At 39.1% G+C, this 21,678-nt stretch overlaps 5 protein-coding genes and 2 pseudogenes across 5 annotated transcripts in view; 5 read left to right on the top strand and 2 right to left on the bottom strand.

Moving 5' to 3' along the window:
- LOC126594029 (uncharacterized) overlaps window positions 1–21,678 on the top strand; it is a 61,671-nt gene that overhangs the window by 29,837 nt on the left and 10,156 nt on the right. The gene's annotated exons all lie outside the window — the stretch shown is intronic.
- On the top strand, window positions 1,834–2,808 carry LOC126592378 (putative B3 domain-containing protein At2g27410). Its single transcript, XM_050258062.1, has one exon. It carries the CDS (start codon window positions 1,834–1,836, stop codon window positions 2,806–2,808), a length of 975 nt encoding a protein of 324 aa, XP_050114019.1.
- Window positions 3,307–6,132, bottom strand: LOC126594026 (uncharacterized). Its single transcript, XM_050260223.1, has 9 exons — window positions 5,808–6,132; window positions 5,613–5,672; window positions 5,448–5,495; window positions 5,001–5,133; window positions 4,843–4,919; window positions 4,132–4,227; window positions 3,973–4,043; window positions 3,773–3,863; window positions 3,307–3,673 (listed from the first exon to the last, which is right to left on the bottom strand). Exons 1-9 carry the CDS (start codon window positions 6,045–6,047, stop codon window positions 3,560–3,562), a joined length of 930 nt encoding a protein of 309 aa, XP_050116180.1. The 5' UTR covers window positions 6,048–6,132; the 3' UTR covers window positions 3,307–3,559.
- On the bottom strand, window positions 8,063–10,438 carry LOC126594023 (rust resistance kinase Lr10-like). The gene is made up of 2 exons (XM_050260221.1): window positions 9,491–10,438; window positions 8,063–9,304 (listed from the first exon to the last, which is right to left on the bottom strand). Exons 1-2 carry the CDS (start codon window positions 10,308–10,310, stop codon window positions 8,193–8,195), a joined length of 1,932 nt encoding a protein of 643 aa, XP_050116178.1. The 5' UTR covers window positions 10,311–10,438; the 3' UTR covers window positions 8,063–8,192.
- On the top strand, window positions 10,467–11,347 carry LOC126592377 (uncharacterized; annotated as a pseudogene).
- Window positions 11,396–21,678, top strand: part of LOC126592376 (rust resistance kinase Lr10-like) — a 36,831-nt gene continuing 26,548 nt past the window's right edge. The window contains exons 1-4 of the mRNA XM_050258061.1: window positions 11,396–11,414; window positions 11,569–11,592; window positions 11,752–11,778; window positions 11,890–12,629. Coding sequence (XP_050114018.1) covers window positions 11,396–11,414; window positions 11,569–11,592; window positions 11,752–11,778; window positions 11,890–12,629 — 810 coding nt within the window. The remainder of the gene's footprint in view (window positions 11,415–11,568; window positions 11,593–11,751; window positions 11,779–11,889; window positions 12,630–21,678) is intronic.
- On the top strand, window positions 15,662–17,641 carry LOC126594025 (rust resistance kinase Lr10-like; annotated as a pseudogene).

Genomic DNA, 21,678 nt, shown 5'->3' with positions numbered 1-21,678 from the left:
ACACGAGGGCCAACGGCAAGCACACGGCCACTCAAATGGGTTCGGGTCACTTTGCCGAAGACGGGTTTGGGAAGGCCTGCTATTTCAGAAACCTTGAGATAGTGGACTCGGAAAACAACCTCAACTCGGTTGGGGATGTGTCAACTTCGGCTGAATACACCAAGTGTTACGACATCAAGAGCTCCTACAACAATGAATGGGTCACTCACTTCTACTATGGTGGCCCTGGGAGAAATGCAGGATGCCCATGATCACATCATCATCAGTATTGTTAGTCTATTACTCTCATACAAAGTGACAGTTATATTTAAATGTAGTATGTGTGAAATAAAAGGACCAGTGGTAAGAATTTTAGTCGAGTCTTCTTAACTATGCTCAATGTAAATTCAACAATCTATTCAATGAAAGTTTTCCTCCTTCTACATCATGTCTTTCTCTTCCTACAGTCTGTAAGATCGGCTCAAAATTTTGCGCATAATCGGGATTGTCACTTTGTCAAAATTTTTTGAAGAATTGGAGTAATTGCTTGCTATGATTCTTTCAATATTGCGTAGATCAATTAGTAAGTCTTTTTCTGGGTTCTTCAAGTTGTTTCTCATATCTGTGTTCAAGTTAATTACTTGCTTTTTTGGCCTTCTCTCTTTGCTTTAGTTACAAATTAATATTGTCAGACAAAATTAAATTGACTCCAAAACATTCACTCATACATGCAGTATGACAAGAAAAAATTCCCACACGTTTTTGGAAAACTACTTCCCCAGTGACACCCTTTAAATTACTTAATAGACCATCTGCTTCTTCAAAACCGATGAAGATTTTTAGCAATTTTTTCGATTCGAAAAAAGAAAAGAAAAGAAAAGAAAAATTCATGTGAAATAAGGGATGCGAAGCCTTATTTGATTACCCATGTCTGGTAGTAATTCCAAATGTCCTTGTAGGTTTAGGAAATAGATCCACGACCAAGAAGCCGTTGGAGTTTGGAGCCACTAGAGAACATGTCAGTATCAAGTTTAGAAACGTAACACTTGCGAAAACTGAGACTGCTGTTTCTGTTTTGTAGATCCTTACTTTTAACTGATGAATGAGTTTTTTGTTCATATATTTTAGGAAGATTAGATGGTTATATGCAATATAATTATTCTTGTGTATTTTTTCTTCCGTATGTGATCATTGACCAATGTTTTTCTGCAACAGTTAGTTTATGTCACTTCCTAGCCATTTGGTTTAATTGGTTTAAGACACGAATCTTGAAATTTAAACTAATCTAACAACAACAATCAATAAGGGTGCACTCAATTCAAATTGTGATTCTACACTGAAAAGACAATATATATCTATGGAATTAATTCCCTAATTAGTTAACTACAGAGAGAGATAAATACAAAGGTTTTAGGACCCCTCGGACGGTGGACCATGGTCCTAATGTTTGGCAGCATTGTTCTTCCCAAATATCATCTCGGAATTCAATTGCATCCATGATTTGCTGGTGATTTCCTTTGAAAAAATAGATTCGCACATGTGTGTTTAGACTTCGTTTGGATTTAAAATTCCTATGAACTCGTACTTAGCTGTTTTAATTTCAATCAAGGTGAAATAAGAATAGAAAAGTTCTGGTTTAGTATATCATAATTCTGGTAGGTTTAGGAATACCTAATCCTTTTAGTTGTTCACTAACGAAAGGGTTTTGCCTATAAATCCAAGAATGCCTCTCAATTTTTTTTTAATCCAAGTAACATTATTCAGTACTCCTCCTTTGAGTTCTTTGTTTCAAAAACTAATTAATTAAGAACTCGTGTTTTCTTGAGTTCCAAGGAACTGAAGAACAAGACGAAGATGGCTATGAGTCGTGAAGATCGGGAAAAGATTCACCAGGGTAGTTTTAAGTCTTTTAACAGAATTTTGGAAGAGATTAAACAAGTGGCAAAAGACCGGAATGAAGAAATTGATTTGCTGACAAAGAGAGTTTTGATGGATATTATTCAGTTTGAAACCAAATCAAAGAAAGGAATATTGACCAATCATGATGAAGAAAAAGTTGCTTCTACTTCTACTTCTGCTGACGTTCATGACATTCAGAAAAGCAAAAATCATGGTTTCGGAAGCAGCAAAGATCAAGTTGTATATATTAAAGAGTTAATGAAGAAAAGGCAGAGAGAAACGACTGAAAGAGTGTGCATGCGATCATCTTTATCGATTCCCTCTTTGCCGCTCGACTTGCCTATTGAATTCAAGAACATGATTCACTCTTTGTGTGGTTCTCACGTGAAATTGGTAATACAGAAGAAAATTTTCGCTACTGATTTGAACACTCATCACGATCGTCTCTCGATGCCAGAGAATCAAGTGGTTGATAAGAGATTTCTTAGTGAACAACACGACCAAGAATTGAAGCTTCGTGGATCACTGGTGGTGAAAGTAATTGATCATAATTTGAAGGTGCATGATAAATTAGGGTTCACCAAGTGGAAGTCCACAAGTAACTTTTCATATGTGTTAAACAGTGGTTGGAAGAAGATTATAGAGAGCCAGAAGAATAAGCTTTTTGTAAAGGATACAATTCAGGTGTGGTCTTTTCGAGTTAAGATCGACAACAAGAATCCTATCTATCGCGAACGTCTCTGCTTCGCAATCGTTAAGCTTAAAGGAGAGGGGAAAGAAGAGGATGATGGTAGTGCTGATAGCCAGGAAATTACTGAACCGTCGACGACCAGGAAGAGCCAGGAAGCTACTGAGTCAGAGTTTGGAGTCATGGAAGATGTCGGTAATCTCAAATTTAGGATCACAGTTGGCATCACCCGCAAAGATTAACGAGAGTGCTGTTTCTTTATGTATAAATTGAAAAACTGTTAGGGCTATATACTAATGTGTTTGTTTTGTCCTTCGACTGGGAAACGCTGCAGGCGTCAAGAAAGCCCTGCTATTCCACTTGAATGTTATAGTTGTGGAGTGAGAGGTCTCCACCTGACTCGTGACTGCCCAGAGAAGTGCATCTTTGCCTAGGACGTTGTCGTCGTCGTCAAGTCATCCACGGTGGTTCCTTAATTTCCCTGTGTTTTCTTGATCTGAGTAGCTTCAGCTTCAGCACTAGCTAGTACTTGTCTGTTCATATGTCATGTGAGTCTGTCTTTGAATAAGCAACGTCGTTATTCATGGCTGGCGGATGGATAGATTACTTGTTTGTTGTTGTTTCTCCTCAACGTGTGATTAATTCTCTTTTTTTTAGCAATTAATTAGTTAGCAACAGTGATAATATATATATATATATATATGTATGTATGTATGTATATATGTATGTATGTATGTATATATCGAAGAACAATAGCTTAATTCGGCCAATTTCTTGGACAAACCGGTACATGATTTCCCAAAACGACGTAAATGTAAACAACAATCAGCATTAACACAAAAGAAGAGATCTCAATACTCTGAGTTAATCACATGATACAGTTGTTTTGTTAACAAAAATCTTCTTATGCCCTTCTTGAGATTGTACATCGATCAACTTTTGCATAAACCGAGAGAGGTAAAGGCAGAACTGAGGGACAGAACACGAGGAAGCTCACTTCTCGTTTGGTGACTTTAGTTGTCTTCCAAGTAAGAGAAGTCCGACAGTAGTAAAAGCAGACAATATCGCTGAGGAATAGCAGACAGTAAGCAGAGCGCCCCTCAAAGACTGCATTCAGAGATTTTCATATGTTAGTATGCAGCACTAGGTTATAAGTTATAACAAAAAACAACGGCTACAAGTATGGGCCGGATTATTTTTGAGCACCTTAGCCAGCATCAAAGCATTATCATTTGCGTACTGCAATGAACTCTCCGGGATGTTTTGGATGCCCTGAGCTAGCTGCCACGAAAGAATCCTGCATTTGAAATTTCAATGGAAAGTATTGGAAATCTCGATTATACATCATAGTTACAACACAAAGTAGGAAAGAGAAGTTAAAGTTTGAAGTAGGCAAGTATATTTACCCAAAAGCAAAGCTGATTACGGCCCCTATGGTGGCTTTATCTGATGTTAGCTCGAGCTGAAGTTCTCCAAACTGCAGTTGGCAACGACATTAATACACCATTGAATCAAGAATAAATGCCTTCCCTGTTACTTGCAACAAGTACAGTGTCATTGTCTACCTTCAGCATCCTGCTTTCTGTCTTTGGTTCATCAGTGACTGTCGATGTTGAACTTTCAGACAGAATCTTTCCGGTTGTAATCATTACTTTTGCAATCTATAAGGGTTGAAAAGAATCCAAAAATACAGCAAGCTTAGAGACGCATGAAACCTAGCTATGAATTCTGAAGTACGATAGGCAATTGCTCCATCAAAATCTTAAGTACTTGGATTTCCACAGAGAAGAAAAGTGAAACTAATCTTTTCTGGCACAGCTAAATATACTATTTGAACACCCATATAAATATCATACAAAAGCTGGCCTAAAAGGAAAGTGGCATGTCGTAACTCTTAGCCCGTAGCTCTTTCCTTAAAAAGTACCCTAAGTCAGATAAGTTATCTTCCACGACTAATGCCTACTATAAAACAGTCGTATGTTGGCAGTGGGGTTAAATGATAAGTGTCATGTTGAATGTTGACATATCTCGTCCGACACAGTAATACTCATGAGTTTGATTTGAAGCTATTAACAAACTTTATGTAACAATTTTGACATTTGGAGTAAAGAAGCATGAGAACAATAGTAACGAAAACTCAATAAAACCAGTCTAAGCAAACAAATAAACACAAACTACTCGAACTATCTATCTATCTGTCTATCCATCTCTTGTTCTTTTGAAAGATTATTTAGTCTGCCACAATATCTATCTCTTGTCCAAGTAATAAAACATACCTTTTGCAGTTCACCTTGGCCATACTGTCCCATAGACTGAAATCTTCTCCCGGCAGAAACCAAACGCTTTCCAAATGCTATAATAACAGATATAAGCTCTTGAATCAAACTCCTGAGAAGATATTTTAATCATCAATTTCATATAACTCTGTTCTTGCCTGATTTGGCATTGCCTGTCAAAGAGTCCTCCAACCCAGGGAGCTTGCTAGCTAAAGCATGGGAAGTTGATGTATCGGCTTGTTCCCATGCGCGAGAGAGATTTAACAATGTCTCTCCTAACTCTTGACCACACTGCAAAAAGAGTAAATTCAAAGACAGTAACTTAATTAGCCAATAATTTTGATAGCTTACTTATAAACTTTGAATCGTTTGGCCGAATACATGAGGGGCATGACATGGATAATGTGTGATTCTTTCACATCCCGTTTCGTTATAATAAACATTTGAATCATTGATACATACACCATTCTTACCAAAAAGAGTTGAAACTTGGGTGAAATTTTGGAAACGGAACACTAGTGATGTTCATACTACTACTCATTTAACTAAGAATGTAATCAAATTTCAAATCAGAATGCAGAAGCAGAGGCTTAAAAATAACTAACCTCGTCGACGACCCTTCCATTTGAAAGATCAAATGCTGCATCATTCAGCTTCACACATGCCCAAAACAGAATTTCAAAAACTCTGTCACCTCAAATTCTAAAGCCACATTCTTTATCGAATTCAACAACTGGGTAATTCACACAGATTGAAAAAAGCCCACTTACATCGAGCCGGAGATCGTTAGGAAGCTGCGCAAAGTAGTCCGGTGGAAGATCAAAGCTGTCCTGCACAGCAAAAACAAAAATTGAAAAAGAAAAAAAATCGCACTTTAAATTACATTTAAATTAAGCAACGTCAATAATTAAGGGTTCAAAATTTGACGTAAAGGATCGAATTCGAAATGGGAAATGGACGCTTACGGCTAATTCTTGGAGGAAAGATTGAAAATTTGGACCGTTGGGTTGGAAAGATTTGGGGGAGTCTGATTCTGCGAGGGAGAATGAGGCGGTGAGGGATTTGAATGGGAGGGTTTTGGGGAAATTGGAGGGTTTTAAGGAGGAAGAAGAAGAAGGGATATGGTGGGGATTACAGAGAAACAGCAGGGTTGAAGTGGAAGATACATTGGAGAGAGGTTGAAGGAAGGCAAGAGAAGAAGCCATTTTAGAGGAAGAGGTGTATCATGTATGCTGCTCAGTTTTAGCCACTGAAAATTTGGCAGTTATGTGGGAGTTGGGTTTTTCTCCTTGTCCCCTTCTTTTGGCGGGGACATAACCTCATGATGATTTTGATCGTTTATTTTAATATGACGGTTGATGGTTAAATTTATATTTAATCATCAATCGCCATATCATGTGATTTACATTGTATTATGGTAAACGAGCTATTTACGTGTTGGTCACATGCATTTCACATTCCCTCAATATGTGTTGTTGATGTGTGACACCACATGAGTTGGGAAAAGGAGGTTGGGAGCATAAATCTCGAATTGAGATATTAAACCTTTGCGTAATAGTTGAAATGATTCGGTCTGTGGGTTGGATTCTCATGTTCTAATGATCATTCCAACCAAAAACATGATCCAATTGATAATTTACTAACTACTAGCTAGTAAAACTTTATTGAGAAGTGCTTACAATACTAATTTTCATGCTATCTTTACAAGGAGTGATGTTATTCACACATCTCTTAATTTCTAGTCATTAAATCAAATGAATTAAAGAAGATTAAGGAACAAAAATTAACAGAGGTGTTTGAAATGTAGAAAATAATGTGTGAATAGTACCATCTTTTTACAAATATGCAGAAGGACACAACTGATTAGTGTGACTAGTTAACTTGACGGTGTTGTTCTTGGTTTATCTGTTTGATTACTTGTGGAACAAATGGGTTTATTTCTCTATGTCGTTTGGTCTAAATGCACCTACCAATCATCATTGTCATTGAATGGTCAAAGTCTTGCAAGGAAACTTGCAAGTAATTTACATCCAAACTCCAAAGCTTGATAATTTTGAATTAGGGCATATTATATATGAAAATTATGCATTCCCATCTGGTCTTGGCAGAAATTGTGCTGCAATTTCTAGATAATATCCTAGGATCATTAGGCGTGTTGACCTCTTCTTCCGCTTTCCAATTGGTTCTAGGTTAGATGCCATGCCTACATACAAGACAAGATGTTCAGTTGTTGGGCCTAACGACCATATGTGCTCCCACGTCATTTCATATTTGTAGTTCATATATGTCGCTGCATGTGAGAGAAAAAAGGGGGGGGGTGATGTGTAACGGAGCAAGGAGGGGGGTTGTTGGGAGCGTAAATCTCAAATCGGGATATTAAAGGGGTGTATCAATTAGTATTTTGAAGGATTTTAAAGAGTTAAATAAAAATCATTTATTTGATGAATTTTTTTGTTAAAAATTGACCTAAAAAATACACAATTCGGATAATTCGGTAACATTAAAAAATGAAAGGGAGAGTCGAGATCATTCAAATGAAAAGGCGGACACCATTCATTATAATCGTTGGGTCTAAATGCGCCAATCAGTATTCATTGTCAATGGTCAAGTCTTCCAAGGAAACTTGTAAGTAATTTCATTCAAACTTCAGAGGGTGATTAATTGGTGAAGTCTCTCATTTGGACATGGCAGAAATTGTGGTGCAGTTTCTGGATTGACCTGCCAGAATCCCAGGACCATTAGGCGTGTTGTCTCTCACTATGAGAAACCACATGGGTTCAGTACAATTAATTTAAAGGAAAATTAATGAAAATGGTTTGAAAACTTTGAGTTTTAACGATAAGGACAAAATAAATGGTAAAGTGAATAGTACCAAGATTGACTTTTTAGTGTAAAAATGTGATTTTTCGTTAAAGTGAAGAGTATCAGGAGTTTTTCATTAAAGTTCCCTTAATTTAAATGATTGTGCCCCCTCCATTGTTCCAAAATTGGTTTTGAGTTGAATGCCTACATTGTATTATGGTAAACGAGTAAATCACGTGTTGGCCACATACGCTTTTACGTTCTCCGATATGTGTTGTTCATGTGTTGCCACACACGTTTGTTTGAGAAGGGGGGGGGCCTCATAAATCTCGAATTGAGATATTAAAACTTCGCGCAACATTTGAAATGATTTGGATTTTCCATCTATTGTCAATTAGTTTTGGATTGGATTCACATGTTCTAACAATCATTCTAACGAAAAACATGATACAAGTGATTATTTACTAACTTAATTGAAAAGCACTTACAATACTCATTTTCGTGCTACTTTTACAAATATGCATGACACTACTGATTAGTGTGACAAATTAACTTAACAGTGTTGTTTTTGGTTGATCTGTCTGAGTACTTGTGGAAGGAAATGGATTTGGTGGCATCATCAAGTTTTCAAGGCCTCCTTCTAGCATTCTAACAACCGCTTTCATGGAAGGGCGATTTACTGGGTACCACTGGATGCACCAAAGTGCCACAATCACTAGTTTCTTAGCAATCTGAGCATCTTCATCGGTATCTAGCTTCAAATCCAAAGCTTCTCCTTGAACTAGACGGTTGTAAACCAATTCAGGAAAGTAGACCTCATTGTTGCCAGATGTATGAGCAGGTTGTTTTTTGGCTCCAACAATTTCAAACACTAGCATCCCAAAACTATAGACATCTGATTTGTAGGACACGCTCCCGAAGTTCCCATTAAACACTTCTGGTGCAATATACCCTACTGTGCCCCTAGCAGCCGTCATGGATATGATACTGTCTCCCTTGGAACACAGTTTAGCAACACCAAAATCCGAGATCTTAGGATTGAAGTCATCGTCTAACAGTATGTTACGTGGCTTGATGTCAAAGTGGAGGATCCTCTGGTCACACCCTTGGTGAAGATACTCGATTCCCTTTGCTATACCAGCGACGATGTTGTGAATTTTCTCCCAATCTAGTGGGTTCTTGTTGGCTTCTGTTGTAGAGATAAACTTCTCTAGAGACCCGTTCGGCATGAGCTCATAAATGACAGCACGCTTGCCTCCTCCTGCAGAAAACCCAAGTAGACGAACCACGTTAACATGGTGAATCCTGCCAATTGTTCCCACTTCATTAATAAAATCTTCCCCCTTTCCTTTAGAATCATTGAGGACTTTTATGGCAACCGGAACTCCATTTGGAAGCTCTCCACTGTAAACACTTCCGAAACCTCCTTCGCCTAACTTCTTCTTGAATCCGTTTGTCATCCTCTTCATATCACCATGTGTGTATCTTGTTGGTACATGAGATTTGTGATCGTTTAGGAACCTCTCAATCTCAATTTCATTCTCCTTTTCCTCTCTCCCTTTTGATTTTTTTACATGGTAGAGGATGGCTGCCGCTGTCAACGATAGGAGAACAAAACAAGCTATGCTTACTCCTACGATAATAGATCCAGTTGATACACCTAAAGTTGAAGTAGGAGAAAACAAATTTAGTTAAAAGTACATAGTTATTTTGTTTTTGTAATTTTTCAAAGAGCAACGCTTGGACTATTAGCTTGGACTATTAGCACGGTCCAAGTTCAGTCCAGTGCATGGCGTACTAAACCAGTTACAGGCCCTTAAAAGAATGGATCAGGGAAACTACGTACCTGTCGGGACTAATTCATGGCTAGCATAAGTAAAACACTGCATTTGATTTGTGTCGGTATTGATATCGCAGTCTTCATCGGTACTGCAGTTTTGACATGCTGGGATAGGGATAGACAATGAGGTAGATCGCAGATAATATGACTTCTTCCATTGCAGGAATAAAACCTTGCCCGGTTCACAGTGGTGCACAGAACCGTCCACATGTCGTATTGGAAGATCAAGCTGTCTCAGAAGAGTGCAAGTAGACACCGGCAGTTTATCTGCAGTAGTAGTCTGTAGAGCAGCTAGAACTTGATGACTCCCCGGGACGCTGAGACATTTAATCGGCATGAAGTACGGACGGGAGCTCTCTGTGCTAAAACTTTGTGCTGTGCTACAATTTAAAAGTGTTACGTTCAATAAATCTGGATAATATTCGAGATCAAAACCGCAACTGTCGTAAAACACGAAATTGCGTACTGGTTGAAAGAGTGAGTATATGGAGATGGTAAAATTAAGAAGGCGTTTCGGGAGGCAACCATCCGAATCGTAGACCTGAAACTGATTCCGTTGGTAATCAATAGATTGTATAGGAAAGGGTGCCGAAGATGGCGAGAGCTTGATCATGGTCATATTTTGTGAGCAGAAAACTTCGAACTCTGGATGGCCACAGTAAGGAGAATGGTGTTTTAGACGGAATGGAAACCGGATAACTGGACCATCAGGCCTACACCTTGTAACCGGGCAGTCATGAGGATCAGCTGCTCTGCTGGGTACAATCATGGCCATTGGGAAGACAATTATAAGCAAGAAAAATAGTGGCAGAAGCAGAGTATCCATCTCCAGTCTCCAACTCTCCGATCTTTATTTCATCAACAGTCGATGCAATATATTTCGGAGACTGCAGCCATGTCTGCTCGGAGTACTGTTTTGCCTTATCACTTGACTTGGTGGGTCAAAACATCACCATCATCAATGACTTTTGGCTCCAATTGTCATCATCCTGGCGTTACTTTCTTGGCAAGTGGATTGGTGGAAGCATCCTAGTTTCTTCGTAACCTGATGAACATGCATTTATGGACTGGTAGTTGAGATCTCAGAAGACTTTGCAGAAACAATCCACCCGTTGTAATGGTTAACTTTCTTTCATCATCTTTCTCCTTGATTTTCCTATGATCTCAAGCGCTTGCTTTGCAACAATGCTCATTAAAAGTATCTGGTTAACATATGCTGTAGCTTTTGCTATTTGCTTTGCAATTTGTGATGCCAAGGGACAAAAACACTGTCCACCGGTTTCTTGCGGGGATCTCCACAACATTGCATACCCTTTTCGGTTGAATGGTTCTTCTTCTGATCAGAATTGTCTCAACCATCCAGCGGTATTATCATGCCAACATAACAACACCATTCTAAATCTCTTCAATGGCACATATTATGTGAGGAAAATCAACTATGAAGATCATACCATTCATGTTTTGGATCCTGGTCTGCTAAGCAATACTTGCCCCCCTCTGCCACTCCAACCTTTGGCAACAAGTAACTTCAGCGCAGTAGATCGATACCAGGCATATGGCTATGGGCCCAATGATTCTTTGGCCTTCGTTGATTGCCAGTTCCCAAATGAGTCCACGGACTTCGTAAACTATCATTGTACAAATACCTCATCTGCGACTTCATATTCTTATATTGTAAAGGGAGCTTTTGGGTATGGCGAAAGCGATTGGTGTAATCCAGTCACAACCATTCTTGCCTTGTTAGAAGAAATCGGGAACTTTACTTCATCTTCCATCCACGATGAGTTGCAAAGGGGATTTAAGCTTTCATGGGAGAGATTTCTCCTCTGCGGCAGCCCATACCAATCCTTCCATTGTGAGTAAGTTGTTTATCAATTTAATTAACGCACTAATTCGGTGTGTTCACAAATCATGGCAAGGCGAATGATACGTAGTCTCAGTGGAGCTTTCGGAGAAATGTCATTCATTTATACATTACGAATATTATCAGTTTTATGCATGTGTGATGAGTTTAGTAAACTTTACGATTTTAGAATGCAGAATTTTTCGTGACATCTCTTATTGACACTGATGTATCTTTGCAGGTTTCCTTGAATCTTCGAAACCTGGTAAGTTATTTCAAATGGTATTTAGATTACTTGTAATTCGCATTAGTGTGATATTGAGCTTATGCTGCAACGCTATATATCACGTCACTAGAATTTCCAAGTTAATCCTTCCCTTTTCTTGATCCTAAATCAATTCTCCATTGATTCTGTTTCACACAGGTTTCATAGCAGCTGCCAAGATCACTGGTAATTCATTTTAAAGAATATATGTGTGCACGCATGTGAGCGCATAATTTTTTCAAAGGTAAAATTGTTATGGAAGGATGAACACCTACTAACAGCCTATTCTTATGGCAGGATGGAATCTGATAGCACGATTGGTACTTGGCATTATTGTTTTGTTGGGCTTCTGCAGCCGCAAACTGTACTGGAGAAAGTTCCTAAAGGAAGACGATGATGCAGTTGAAGAATTCTTGTATGCGTACAAGAATCTTATGCCGAGGAGGTATTCCTATTCAGATATTAAAAAGATGACACGTAATCTCAAAGATAAACTCGGTCAAGGAGGCTTTGGTTCTGTTTTCAAAGGGTTGCTGCAAGACGGTCATCTTGTTGCAGTAAAGATGTTGAGTGGTACCAAAGGCAAAGGGCAAGATTTCATCAGTGAAGTTGCCACAATAGGAAGAATTCATCATGTCAATGTGGTGCAACTAATTGGATTTTGTTCGGAGGGATCGAAAAGAGCTCTTGTTTATGACTTCATGCCTAATGGATCTCTTGACAAATATATCTTTTCTGAGAAAGAAAAGAATGTAATTCTTAGCTGGGATGTAATGCATGAGATAGCTCTCGGTGTCGCTCGTGCAATCGAATATCTACACCAGGGATGCGATATGCAAATTTTGCATTTTGACATCAAACCTCACAACATTCTTCTCGATGAAAACTTTGCTGCTAAAATTTCCGACTTTGGCCTTGCAAGATTTTACCCTAGAGATAACAACACCGTTTCTCTTACTGCTGTGAGAGGCACATTTGGATATATGGCTCCAGAACTGTTCTACAGATCTATCGGAGGAGTTTCAAAGAAAGCTGATGTGTATAGCTTCGGAATGTTGTTATTGGAAATGGCGGGACGTAGGAAGAACACAAATGCACACGCACAAAACTCAAGCCAAATATACTTCCCTTCATGGATTTACGAGCAACTACAGAAAGGATTGAGCATTGAAATTGAGAATGCCTGCGAGTCTGATAAGAAAGTAACCAAGAGGATGCTTATGGTTGCATTGTGGTGCATTCAACTGAAGCCAGCGGATCGCCCTTGTATGAGCAAAGTTGTAGAGATGCTTGAAGGTGAAGTCGAAGCCTTGCAGATGCCGCCGAAACCTTTTTTCTGTCCCCAGCAAATGCCAATGGAGGATCCATCTGATGAATCGGATGTCGAAGAGGAATCTTCCCTGTTACAATATGATAGTGCTACCGGAACCGCGGCCTCTATTCCAGAAATAATCATCCTTGGAAGAACAAGAAATTACTCATAAACGGATACTGATCCGTGCCAATTGTATCATCATCTTATGTTTCTGCCACAAAAATTTGGTAGTTTTGGAAGCTTTCTTTTTTCCAACGGCTTTTAGTAGAGTGAAGAAAAAAACATGAAAGTTGAAACCGATGCATTTGGTACTAAGTGCTTCCAAATACTTTTTAACTTTCAATCATTTATTTGATGAATTATTGTTTCTCTATGTCGTTTGGTCTAATTGCACCTATCAATCATCATTGTCAGTGAATGGTCAAAGAAATAACCCCTCACGTGCGAAATTATAAAAGATCCCCTTTAAGATCAAACAATTCCATCGAATTGAATATGATTGTATGTGTAATGGCATCTACTATACCAGGAATATCAATGATATGTGTTGTTCATGTGTGCCGTTGCACATAAGGTTTTTTTTTTTATGGGGGGGAGGGGGGAGAGAGGGGTTGAAGGTGAAGTCGGCAGATCGCCCTTCCATAAGCAAAGTCGTACAGATGCTTGAAGGTGAAGTCGAAGCCCTACAGATGCCTCCGAGACCTTTCTTCTGTCCCCAAGAGATGCCGATGGAGGATCTGCTTGGTGGCACGGACAGTGAAGAGGAAAAGATCTCCATGGTACAAGGCAAATGCAATGCCGAATTCCACGACTTCCGTGTTGTATCACCGATGTCGAGGATTCTTAGTCTTTCATAAGAAACATTTTAATTGTGTTCATGAGCTCTTAACTCAACTAAATGAATGATGATAATGGAGTAGGATGAATATATGCAGCACATACAACTACGACTCAACTCGAGAAGAAACCGCAGTCTCTAGCACAATTTTTCAAAATAATAAAACGTAAGCGAACCCATAAACCAGAGACGCCAGTTCGGAAAACCCTCGACATAGAGGTGCATGAGGGCTACCATAGCACGATTTTAAATATTTAGTACATATGCATCCAAAAACGTGAGACGTGTAATACTTAAGTAACGTTTGTATATCTATAAATTTTTTATATTAATTTTTAATGATATTTTTTAATTTTTAATAATATTTGATGTAGCAATAATTTTTTTATGTATTTAGTGAATCCTTTCTCAAGGCCGGCCTGTGACTTTTTTTGCTCTAATTTTCGTCATCCTGGTGTTACTTTCTTGGCAAGTGGATTGGTGGAAGCATCTTAGTTTCTTCGTAACCCGATGAGAATGCATTTTTAATGATTTTGATGTAAAAGTAGAATTTTGAATGCATTTGGTGAATCCTTTCTCAAGGCTGGCCTGTGACTTTTGGCTCCAATTGTCATCATCCTGGTGTTACCTTCCTGGCAAGTGGATTGGTGGAAGCATCTTAGTTTCTTCTTAACCCGATGAGCATGCATTTTTAATGATTTTGATGTAAAAGTAGGATTTTTAATGCATTTGGTGAATCCCTTCTCAAGGCAGGCCTGACCATCATCAATGACTTTTTTGGCACTAATTGTCATCAGCCTGAGTTTCTTCATAACCCGATGAGCATGCTGCATGCAGTTTTAATGATTTTGATGTAAAAATATAATTTTTAATGTATATAGTGAATCCTTTCTCAAGGCCGGCCTAACCAATCATCAATGACTTTTGGCTCTAATTGTCATCATCATGGTGTTAATTTCTTTGCAGAAAGAATCCACCCGTTGTAATGGTTAACTTTCTTTCATCATCTTTCTCCTAATTTTCCTATGATCGCAAGCGCTTGCTTCGCAACAATGATCTTCAAAATTAGTATCTGGTTAACATATGCTGTAGCTGTTGCTATATGCTTTGTAATTAAGGGACCAAAACACTGTCCGCCGGTTTCTTGCGGGGATCTCCACAACATTAGATACCCTTTTCGGTTGAATGGTTCTTCGTCTGATCAGAATTGTCTCAACCATCCAGCGGTATTATCATGCCAACATAACAACACCATTCTAAATCTCTACAATGGCACATATTATGTGAAGAAAATCAACTATGATGATCATACAATTCATGTTGTGGATCCTGGTCTGCTAAGCGATACTTGCCCCCCTTGGCCACTCCGCACTTTAACAACGCGTAACTTCAGCGCAATAGATCGATACCAGGCATATGGTTATGGGGCCAACGATTACTTGGTTTTCGTTGATTGCCAGTTCCCAGTTGAGTCCCTGGACTACGTAAAATACAATTGCAATACCTCTTCTGCGACTTCATATTCTTATATTGTAAATGGAGCTCTTCTGAATAGAGCGGCCGGGAATTTATCTTGTGATAGGGCCACAACCATAACCATTCTTGCCTTGTTAGAAGAAATCGGGAACTTCACTTCATATTCTTTCATCCACCATGAGTTGCAAAGGGGATTTAAGCTTTCATGGGAGGGATTTCTCCTCTGCGGCAGCCGAGACCAATCGAACAGCATCCACTGTGAGTATGCTGTTTATCAATTTAATTAACGCGCTAATTCGGTGTGTTTTCACAAATCATGGCAAGGCAAATGATACGTAGTCTCGGTGGAGCTTTCAGAGAAATGTCATTCATTTATACATTAGGAATATTAATCAGTTTTATGCATGTGTGATGTGTTTAGTAAACTTTACGATTTTAGAATGCCAAATTTTTCGTGACATCTCTTATTGACACTGATGTATCCTTGCAGGTATCCTTGAATCTTTGAAACTTGGTAAGTTAAATCAAATGGTATTTAGATTACTTGTAATTTGCATTAGTGTGATATTGATCTTATGCTGTAACGCTACATGTCACGTCACTAGAATTTCCGAGTTAATCCTTCCCTCTTCTTGATCCTAAATCATTTATCCATTGATTCTGCTTCACACAGGTTTCATAACATCTGCCAAGATCGCTGGTAATTCATTTTAAAGAATATATGTGTGTGCACGCTTGCGAGGGCATAATTTCTTCAAACAAAGGTAAAATTCTTATGGCAGGATGAACACCTACTAACAGCCTATTCTTATGGCAGGATTTGTTCTGCTAGGACAATTTGTATATGGCTGTATTGTTGGGCTTCGCCGCCCCCGAACTGTATAGGAGAAAGTTCCTAAATGACGATGATGATGCAGTTGAAGAATTCTTGGATGCGTACAAGAATCTTATGCTGAGGAGGTATTCCTATTCAGATATTAAAAAGAAACACGTAATCTCAAAGATATACTCGGTCAGGGAGGCTGTGGTTTTGTTTTCAAAGGGTTGCTGCCAGATGGTCATCTTGTTGCTGTAAATGTTGGTTGATTAAGGTCTAAACTGTAGTTTCCTTTATTTTGTAAATCTGTTAGACTTCAAATAATGAGCTGTTAGTGATCAAGGGCTGAGATTAGATCAAATTGTATTAGGCTCAAATGTGAGGGTCTTGTAATGAATGGTTGGATGAGCTCATAGGCTCTCCTAGATTCTCTCCCTCTCTAACGGTCATGTAAATGTAATAGTGGGTGTGATGAAATGAGCATACTAGCTCTCTGTGATTTTGATCACACTCTCTCTCTCTCTCTCTCTCTCTCTCTCTTCGTTTTCTTCTCTCTAAATCTCTTCCTCTCCGTGTCGAATTGCTGCAAATATACTACCAAATTTTACAGATTCTAACAGTAAAGATGTTGAGTGGTTCCAAAGGCAAAGGGCAATATTTCATCAGTGAAGTTGCCACAATTGGAAGAATTCATCATGTCAATGTGGTGCAACTAATTGGATTTTGTTCGGAGGGATCGAAAAGAGCTCTTGTTTATGATTTCATGCCTAATGGATCTCTTGACAAATATATCTTTTTCTGAGAAACAAAAGAATGTAATTCTTAGCTGGGATGTAATGCATGAGATAGCTCTCGGTGTGGCTCGTGCAATCAAATATCTACACCAGGGATGCGATATGCAAATTTTGCACTTTGACATCAAACCTCACAACATTCTTCTCGATGAAAACTTTGCTGCTAAAATTTCCGACTTTGGCCTTGCAAGATTTTACCCTAGAGATAACAACACCGTTTCTCTTACTGCTGTGAGAGGCACATTTGGATATATGGCTCCAGAACTGTTCTACAGATCTATCGGAGGAGTTTCAAAGAAAGCTGATGTGTATAGCTTCGGAATGTTGCTATTGGAAATGGCGGGACGTAGGAAGAACACGAATGCACACGCACAAAACTCAAGCCAAATATACTTCCCTTCATGGATTTACGAGAAACTACAGAAAGGATTGAGCATTGAAATTGAGAATGCCTGCGAGTCTGATAAGAAAGTAACCAAGAGGATGCCTATGGTTGCATTGTGGTGCATTCAACTGAAGCCAGCGGATCGCCCTTGTATGAGCAAAGTTGTAGAGATGCTTGAAGGTGAAGTCGAAGCCTTGCAGATGCCGCCGAAACCTTTTTTCTGTCCCCAGCAAATGCCAATGGAGGATCCATCTGATGAATCGGATGTCGAAGAGGAATCTTCCCTGTTACATGATAGTGCTACCGGAACCGCGGCCTCTATTCCAGAAATAATCATCCTTGGAAGAACAAGAAATCACTCATAAACGGATACTAATCCTTGCCAATTGTATCATCATCTTATGTTTCTGCCACAAAAATTTGGTAGTTTTGGAAGCTTTCTTTTTTCCAACGGCTTTTAGTAAAGTGAAGAAAAAAACATGAAAGTTGAAACCGATGCATTTGGTGTTGTGCTAGGATAGCACCAAACCCGTTGGAACCAACTCAAGCTAACCCACAGGAAATTTATCAAATGAAATGCAAGAACAAAATATAAAAGAACACCAAGATTTTAACGAGGTTCCTCAACAGTCAGTGTAACTGGAGCACGTCCTCGGAGCAGTAGGAGCTCACCCAATAATCCACTATCAACCAAATGGGAGTTTACAAAGTGTTGACAATCTCACAACCCAAATAACCCAATACACCCAATAGCTCTCACACACCAAAGAAACAAATAGAGGAAGAAATATAATGAATAATTTCTTCTCTATACATATAGCTCAAAGCTATTACAACAACAACTACTTTGGTGGATGATTACTAACCAATAAAGCAGCAGCTTCTTCTTTGTTTTTGGGCTCTCTGCAACTCTCCTTGCTCTCGGCAGAAAATGAGCTCTATTCTGACAATGAGCTCTCCCTTTTCTTCCTCTGATTTCCAAAGCAGCAATTGCTGCCAAATAAAACTCTAAGTCACCCCGTGACTTCTCACATGGACCAAATAAAAAAACAAAAAACTTTAGACAAGTTCCATGTTTTCCTCCCCAAAACAAGGATGTCTTTTTTCTTTCTTTTGCTTTGTTTATTATGAAAGGTGTTGGCCACTTGGCCACATACTCCAACAATCTCCACCTTGGCCAAGTTCCGAAATCACCATGATAAGCCAACCAACACAATCAACACAAAAATCACTCTCAAACACTAGCAAGAGAACAACTCATGCCGAGCCAAATGCTCCAAAACTCCTACTGCTCAACGCCTTCTTTATATAGGCATAATGTGAGCCAAGTTCAAACAGTGAACAAACTTGGCTACACCAACAACCTTAGTCAACATATCAGCGGGGTTGTCTTTAGTTGGAATCTTCTGGAGAATGATTTCCCCTTCACCAACAATTTCACGAACAAAGTGATAACGCACATCTATGTGCTTGGTCCTCGCATGATGAACCTGATACTTAGCCAAATAAATGGCACTCTGACTATCACAATGTACCTCCACCTGCTTCTGATCAACCCCCAAATCTCTAATCAGCCCATGTATCCAAATGGCCTCCTTTATAGCTTCAGCAACTGCCATATATTCAGCCTCTGTAGTAGACAAGGCAACAGACGACTGCAAAATGGACCTCCAACAAACTGGTCCTTTAGCCATAGTAAACACATAGCCTGTAGTAGACTTCTTTCCATCCAGATCACCTGCATAATCTGAATCAACATAACCAACTGCAAAATGACCAATACCAGAGTCATCTCTCTCAAAGCATAAACCAACATCTCGAGTACCATGAAGATATCTCAATATCCATTTAGCTGCTTGCCAGTGCTCTTTACCTGGATTATGCATATATCGACTCACCATGCCAACTGCATGAGCAATATCTGGTCTAGAGCATACCATTGCATACATCAAACTACCAACCAAATTTGCATATGGTATATTTTTCATTTGCAACTTCTCTTTATCATTTTTAGGACATTGTAGAGAACTCAATTTAAAATGAGGAGCCAAAGGGGTACTAACCGGTTTGGTTGAATCATGAACTCCAAACTTCCGAATCAACTTCTCAAGGTATTGTCTTTGATTCAAACTGACCAAACCCTTCTCTCTATCTCTAGTGATCTCCATGCCAAGGATCTTCTTCACTTCACCAAGATCCTTCATCTCAAACTCATTCTTCATTTGCTTCTTCAATTTTTCAATCTCTTCAACATTTTTTGAGGCAATCAACATATCATCAACATATATCAACAAATAAATGAAAGACCCATCTTGCAACTTCTTGAAGTACACACAATGATCATATTGACTTCTAGAATAATTTTGGCCTCTCATAAATTTATCAAACCTCAAATACCATTGCCTTGGAGATTGCTTCAAGCCATAAAGCGATTTCTTCAATTTGCAAAACAAATTTTCCTTCCCTTTCACTATATACCCATCCGGTTGACACATATAGATCTCTTCATTCAAATCACCATGTAGGAAAGCCGTCTTCACATCGAGTTGCACAAGCTCAAGATCATATTGTGCAACAAGAGCTAACATAATACGAATTGAGGAGTGCTTCACAACTGGAGAAAATATTTCATTATAGTCAATGCCCTCCTTTTGTGCATACCCTTTAGCAACTAATCTTGCTTTAAATCTCACATTGTTTTTCTCATCAGCATCTTCTTTCTTGGCATACACCCATTTGCAACCGATAGCTTTCTTGCCCTTAGGCAATTTAGATAACTCCCAAGTCTTGTTCTTCAAGAGAGAATTCATCTCATCACCCATGGCATTGCACCACCTCTTCTTCTCCTCACTCTCAATGGCTTCCTCATAATTGGATGGAATCTCTTCAGTGATAATAGGAAGAGCAAAAGCAACATAATCATTATACCGAGCTGGCTTGGTAATTTGTCTCTTTCCTCTGTTCTTGGCAATAGACTCTTGAGGTGAAACTTGCTCTTCAACTTGAATAGAATCTTCAAGTTCAACTTCTTCAACATCCTCATGGTCTCCAACTTCTTCACTTGTAGTGGCTTCGACATCAGCGGAAATAGGATTTGAAGTACCAGAGGCAACTTTCTCAAGCTCCACCTGTTGGACATCTTTCACATTCTTCTCAGAGTCTTTGAACATACTTTCTTCATCAAATGTCACATCTCTGCTGATTACAAGTTTTTTCATCTCTGGGCACCACAACCTGTAACCTTTGACACCACTACTAAAACCAAGAAAGATAGCCTTTTTGGCTCTAGGATCAAGTTTATTTTCAGTCACATGAAAATAAGCAGGTGAACCAAAAATTCGGATATAGTCATAATCAGAAGAAGGTTTTCCAGTCCATACCTCCATTGGTGTCTTACCCTGAACAACAGCTGAGGGTAATCGGTTGATGATGTGACATGCATAATTAACTGCTTCTGCCCAAAATGACTTGCTCCAACCCGACTGAGACAACATGCATCTAACCTTCTCAAGCAAGGTTCGATTCAATCTTTCTGCAACTCCATTTTGTTGTGGAGTTCCCCGAACACTGAAATGTCTCACAATTCCTTCCTCTTTGCAAACTTTAAAGAAAGGATCGGATGTGTATTCACCACCATTATCCGATCTCAAAATCTTAATCTTTCTCCCAGTCTGGTTTTCAACCATTTTCTTCCAACCCAAGAAAATGCTTAACACCTCACTCTTGTGCTTCATAGTGTAGACCCAAGACCTTCTTGAATAATCATCAACAAATGTCACGAACCAATGTCTACCACTCAAAGAGGGAGTCTTTGTAGGACCCCAAACATCCGAATGCACATAATCAAGAATGCCCTTCGTCTGATGTACAGCAGTACCAAACTTCACTCTAGTTTGCTTCCCCAAGACACAATGCTCGCAGAAATCAAGCTTACAAGTCGTGGCACCTTTTAGAAGACCTTGTTTCACAAGCCCTTGTAAAGCTTTATCACCGGCATGGCCTAATCTCATATGCCACAATCTAGTAGTATCTGAATCAGATGTGCCCATATTTTCAGAGACTACAGATGCTTCACCTGTCACAGTGCTTCCCTGCAATAAATACAAATGGCCACATCTAGGAGCTTTCATCACAACAAGTGCACCATAAGTAACTTTCAATGTCTGTCCATCTGAATGAAACCTGAAACCCTTGGATTCCAAAGTACCCAAAGAAATAAGATTTTTCTTCAAATTCGGTACATACCGAACACCTGTCAACTCTTTAACCATGCCATCATGCAACTTCAAACGAACTGTACCAATCCCTTTTGTTGTGCAAGGATTGTCATCTCCCATGAACACAACGCCACCATCAAACTCTTTCAAGCTTGAAAACCAATCCTTGTGAGGAGTCATATGATGAGTACAACCCGTATCCAAAACCCATTTAGTAGCACAATCAAAAGATGAGGTAGTGGTT

This window comes from Malus sylvestris, chromosome 12 (assembly GCF_916048215.2).
Source record: "Malus sylvestris chromosome 12, drMalSylv7.2, whole genome shotgun sequence".
Classification (NCBI taxonomy): Eukaryota; Viridiplantae; Streptophyta; class Magnoliopsida; order Rosales; family Rosaceae; genus Malus; species Malus sylvestris.
This window is presented reverse-complemented; position numbering and strand designations above follow the sequence as displayed.